Source organism: Triticum dicoccoides, chromosome 3B (genome assembly GCF_002162155.2).
Source record: "Triticum dicoccoides isolate Atlit2015 ecotype Zavitan chromosome 3B, WEW_v2.0, whole genome shotgun sequence".
In the NCBI taxonomy this organism is placed as follows: domain Eukaryota; kingdom Viridiplantae; phylum Streptophyta; class Magnoliopsida; order Poales; family Poaceae; genus Triticum; species Triticum dicoccoides.
In genome coordinates, this window is record NC_041385.1 from 698,156,819 (window position 1) to 698,162,358 (window position 5,540).

General features: G+C 57.1%; 1 protein-coding gene across 1 annotated transcript; it reads left to right on the forward strand.

Moving 5' to 3' along the window:
* The first annotated feature begins 3,452 nt into the window (after nt 1–3,452).
* LOC119277953 (NAC domain-containing protein 48-like) lies at nt 3,453–5,532 on the forward strand. The gene is made up of 3 exons (XM_037559307.1): nt 3,453–3,787; nt 3,884–4,158; nt 4,699–5,532. Exons 1-3 carry the CDS (start codon nt 3,622–3,624, stop codon nt 5,152–5,154), a joined length of 897 nt encoding a protein of 298 aa, XP_037415204.1. The 5' UTR covers nt 3,453–3,621; the 3' UTR covers nt 5,155–5,532.
* Nucleotides 5,533–5,540: the final 8 nt, after the last annotated feature.

Sequence of the window (5,540 nt, forward strand, 5' to 3'; positions counted from 1 at the left end):
TATTCGGAGATGGAACCCGCCTCGCAATGCCGAAGACAATCTACGCGCCGGACTCGTCGTCATTGAAGCCTGGTTCAGGGGCTACTGAGGGAGTCCTGGATAAGGGGGTATCCGAACAGCCGAACTATGTACTTTGGCTGGACTGTTGGACTATGAAGATATAAGATTGAAGACTTCGTCCCGTGTCCGGATGGGACTCTCCTTGGCGTGGAAGGCAAGCTTGGCGATTCAGATGTAGATCTCCTTCTCTGTAAACCGACTCTGTGTAACCCTAGCCCCCTCCGGTGTCTATATAAACCGGAGGGTTTAGTCTGTAGGACTCATCATCATTATCATCAACAATTATACCATAGGCTAGCTTCTAGGGTTTAGCGTCTTTGATCTCGTGGTAGATCCACTCTTGTAATACTCATATCATCAAGATCAATCAAGCAGGAAGTAGGGTATTACTTCCATCGAGAGGGCCCAAACCTGGGTAAACATCGTGTCCCCAGCCTCCTGTTACCATTAGCCTAAGACGCACAGTTCGGGACCCCCTACCCGAGATCCGCCGGTTTTGACACCGACAATTGTGACCTCTGTTAGGCGTGGAGTTGTGTTCCCGTGGCTCTGCTGCGATTCGCTCTCGGCGGTGGTTGGCTAGCGGCGCCCGGAGCGCGGATCCGGGGATCTCGGTCCGGATCTGGTGCGTCTTCGACGCTGGCCGGCGTCCCTGGGGTGCTCACGGCAGGGAGTGTAGCGGTTGTCTCTAGATCCTTGCGTGGAGCATAGCAGGATGGAGGGTGTAGGTGGTGCACCGACACTGGCGGTGGCGGCGGCGGTGCTGCGAGGCCTTGCCAGGAAGGGTCTTGGCGGGCAGCGGGTGTTCGGTTGCCGTGTGAGGCGTGCGGCGATGCCTCAGCGGAGTGGGTGCTGGATTGTGGTCGGAGGTGCGGATCGGATCCATTCAGGTGTGGCAGTCCCCTGGCGCGGGTGAAGGCCACCGTGGCGGAACTGGCTTTGCACCGCTCAGTGGTTGCTGCGGCTCCTAGTCGATGTTGAAGGTGATGGCTTTAGGCGTGTTCCCTTGGCAGTGAGGGGGGCTTCGATGGCAAGTTGTTGCGGTGACGGCGCTGCGAGGCATCTGATCGGGACTGACCGGGATCTTGGAGACGTGGAGATGTGCAGCGCTACAGATGAAAATCCTGTTCAGTTGTAGCTGGACCGGCGTTGATGGCACCTATGGGTGTCATTCACCTTCCTGGAGGCTTCATCGAGTGCAACGCCATCTTCCTCGCGACCTCGTATCGGCAGTTGTCTCCGCGGCGAAAGCCTTGATGGCAACATCTTTGAGGTTGTTACTCTGTTGGGAGCATTGTGCTGGGAGACTCGAGGTCCATGATGCGCTCCTCCGGTGTTCACCGCTGCCCGGATCTTTCTCCTCCGGCGCCATGTATGGTCGTCGTTGGCTAATCCAAGAAAGCTGGAGTTGCTGTTCTTCGGAGGTCTTCAGTGTTGGCCGAGACGCGACGAGGGGCTCGGTGTTGGGTAGGCTTTTTGTGTCGTAGCTGTGTTGTTGTATTTGGTTGTCCTTATACGATCCGGGTGTGGAGTTGGTCGCCTTCATTGTTCGCAGCGAATGATAGACGTTGTTGTATGTCTTATTTCTTTCCTTTTATAAAGCTAAGGTACGCAATCTGCGTACCTAAAAAAAACGCCAATCGGCTAATGTTTGTCTACTCAGCATTTCCCCTGCATTTTTAGAGGTAATGTACTACTTAAACTAATATAAAACATTTTAGATTACTACTACAGAGGGAATAATAATTAAGTGAAAACAAGAAATACAATCTTTTTTTCGAGGAACAAGCAATATAGTTTAGAGAAGAAACTTATTTTCTGCCGAACAAGAGGAAGAAGAAGGAACTATGTAATTTTTTCTGATAGGAAAACGAAGGAATTCAGAGTGTTGTTAACGAAAGTGGGCTTGTCCTGGAATCAACTTGGTCGTGATGCTTCTTTAAATCAGCATCAATCAAGTAAAAAGCATTCACTAGTCGGCAGTACGTAGCAGCATCTTCTCACGGTAGGCTAGATCCTTTCTGTAATTTTGTCAATCAGCAGGCTCGATATTTACCTGCACGCGCAGCTCCAGCTTTCCGCCTACAGTGGAAGGAAGGAAAGATCGGTAGAGGGGATAGATAGATAAGCGTCTCGCGTGATCGATGCCTACCGTCGTTGCCGACGTTGAAGAATATTTATTTCTTGACATCTGTAGTTCTGACCGATCCACGCCACAGGTGCCAACCGACGGATCATGGGTTGGATATATATTTTCCTCAGGCACCTTGAGCAGGCACACGCGTCCCGTTCCAGCACGCAACAAGCAAGCACGGTTTACGTGCGTGCGTGCGTGCGTGATTGGACGTCGCGGATCCACCTGCACGTCGACCGAAGCCCCGGCGATCGAATCGCAGTCGCACCAAGAAAATCGGAGACGAAAAGAAAACAAACGCGCGGTCGACGGGTCAGCACGCCATCTCTTCTGGTTCCGGGGACCTCACGCTCGTGCAGCCGGCGCGCACAGGAGCACGAGCACGCTGGCGGCGCTGCCACTGACTGCAGCGCAGCCCACGGGACGGCGCGGCGAGATCCGGAACAGTTGTATCCGAGGCATATTCCTTCCCCCGCGCGTGGCTGGACAGTGGGCGCACTTACTTTATCTCAGCCCATGGGCCATGGCCGGATCTGGATAGGCCTGGATGGTCTTCTCGTGTCGGTTTTCTGCCTCGGTCGACGACGCCCGGGGACGAACCAAGAGAGGCGATCGATTGATGGACTGATCGATCGAGCCTGCTGGAATCTATCTATCCTATCCGTCCATCCGTCTGCCCGCATTTCCACATCACCCGTGCCATGCCATGCCATGCCATGCCATGGATCCAAAGCCGCAGGCAGCTCCTCAGCAGAATACCCTAGCACTGTACCGTACCTGCCGATTGCATAGTCTTTTCCACCCAAGACCTACCAACCCCCAACTACACGTACGCCCAACACACACGCACACAACGCATCGTCGTCTCATCATCGTCCTCACCGTCGACCCGTCGTCGATCGGCACGACACGACTCATCCTTATCCACCACGTCCCCGACGCCCAGCCCGCGCACACGAACACCGCACCCGTACCACCACGCCGCCGGTCCCGACCCAGGACGTGTCGCGACGGCACGGGCCACGCGCGCGGTCCCCTTCCCGAAACGGAACGCCCGTCCGTCCGCGTCAGCCGCCCCCGGCGCGCCCGTCCAAGCGCCCTGACGTAAGCCATGACAGAAGCGGCGCCGCCGATTCGGGCTCCACGTGTCCCAGTCAGCCGGTCAGCGCCCCCGCCCCTCCCCGCACCACGTGTGCCCTGCCCCGCCCGGACCACACGTGTCACGCCCCTCGCCCCTATAAATCCCCCCCGCCTCGCCCGGAACAAGTTTCAGGCCTCCTCTCCTCCCTCCTCCCACCTAGAGCAGCAGCCGAAGAGAAGGAAAATTCAGTAGCAGTAGAACTCAGAGCAGCGGCAGCAGAACTGCGGCGAGCTGATCCAGCGAGAGAACTACAGCGAGGTTTGTTGGATCGCCGACCCGACCGGAGATGAGCGGCGGACAGGAGCTGAATCTGCCGCCGGGCTTCCGGTTCCACCCGACGGACGAGGAGCTGGTGACGCACTACCTCTGCCGCCGCTGCGCCGGCGCGCCCATCGCCGTCCCCATCATCACCGAGATCGACCTCTACAAGTTCGACCCCTGGCAGCTCCCAAGTACGTTCTTCACCAATCCTCCACGCGCTTGATCCGTCCAGCTATCTGTTTTAATCTTTGGAATTACTAACCATGTTCTCGTGATCTGTTGTGCAGAGATGGCGCTGTACGGCGAGAAGGAGTGGTACTTCTTCTCCCCGCGGGACCGCAAGTACCCCAACGGGTCCAGGCCCAACAGGGCCGCCGGGTCCGGGTACTGGAAGGCGACGGGGGCCGACAAGCCCGTGGGCACCCCCAAGCCGCTGGCCATCAAGAAGGCGCTCGTCTTCTACGCCGGCAAGGCCCCCAAGGGCGAGAAGACCAACTGGATCATGCACGAGTACCGCCTCGCCGACGTCGACCGATCCGCCCGCAAGAAGAACAGCCTCAGGGTAAGCAAACCATGCATCCATGCCAGCCTCGCGGCAGTAATTCCAGTATCTTGTACTAATAAATCACCTCGTTAATTAATTAAATTGAAATCGCCGTAGATAGATTAGATCGACGGGGGATATTTTAGTGCGATATTTCCATGATCTGGCAATTACGACGGCACAGTAGATTTTTTTTCTCGGGGTACAGTGGATTGTTGCTTTCGAAATAAATGGGCGGATAGGCGGCGCCCGTGGATTTGGGCCGCGGGATTTCACGGCGGATGGGCCAGGGGGGCCGCACCCGGTGCAACTTGCTCAATGATTCGCGCTGTGTGAATGCGGTCGATGCCATCACCTCATCCCTTTCAGTTTGAGGACCCATGATTCGCCCATGCGACGGCGACGGCGCCGGCGCCGACGGGAACGCCGCTGTACCGGTAGAGAGCATCACAGCAACTGGCCGACTCGATAATGCTAAAATAATGAAGCTGTCAGAGTGATCGTCATCTGTGATCTGTGATCGTTTGTCTGACATGTTTGTGGTTTGGTTCTGTGCAGTTGGATGACTGGGTGCTGTGCCGCATCTACAACAAGAAGGGCGGCTTGGAGAAGCCGGCGTCCGTGGACCGCAAGCCGGCGGCCATGGGCGGCTACGGGGGTCCTCCTGGGGCCATGGTGAGCTCCCCGCAGGAGCAGAAGCCCGTCATGGGGATGAACGCCAACGGCGGCGGTGGCGTGCAGCCGTTCCCGGACTTCGCGGCGTACTACGACCGGCCGTCCGACTCGATGCCGCGGCTGCACGCCGACTCGAGCTGCTCGGAGCAGGTGCTGTCGCCGGACTTCCCGGCCGGGGAGGTGCAGAGCCAGCCCAAGATCAGCGAGTGGGAGCGCTCATTCGCCTCCGGCGGCGACCCTGTGAACCCGGCGGCCGGCTCCATGCTCGAGCCCAACGGCGGCTTCGGCGGCGACCCGCTCCTCCAGGACATCCTCATGTACTGGGGCAAGCCGTTCTAAGCAGCAAACAAACCGATCGATCGGTCGAAGCGAGTACCTCCATCCTTGGCGTTTGGGGCGATGAAACGGGCGAGCCGCCATTGTTGACCTGATGAAGGGGAGATAATTTAAGAAGATATTAGACGGGAGATAAGACAAAATCAGGTGCTTGATGACGACGACGACGAAGATTGGAAGGTGGCGGCGATGATACCGTGGGTCCCCGGGCTCTCTCACCAGCTTGACATGACCGACGCCCAAGATGCTTCAAAGCGTTCGCCGCATTGCATCATCGGGCGGGCGGTTGTGCGCTAGCATGCATGCATGTGCGTGTATATGGATGGGTGTACATACATGGAGATCATGATTGGTTCGGTGCAGGGGTTGCTGTTTCTTGATTGGTTAGT

Excerpts from the sequence above, each read along its gene's own strand:
- LOC119277953 (XM_037559307.1), top strand. The coding sequence starts at position 3,622 with ATGAGCGGCGGACAGGAGCTGAATCTGCCGCCGGGCTTCCGGTTCCAC. Across the intron at positions 3,788-3,883 it reads CGACCCCTGGCAGCTCCCAA|AGATGGCGCTGTACGGCGAG; the intron begins GTACGTTCTTCA and ends TCTGTTGTGCAG. Across the intron at positions 4,159-4,698 it reads GCAAGAAGAACAGCCTCAGG|TTGGATGACTGGGTGCTGTG; the intron begins GTAAGCAAACCA and ends GGTTCTGTGCAG.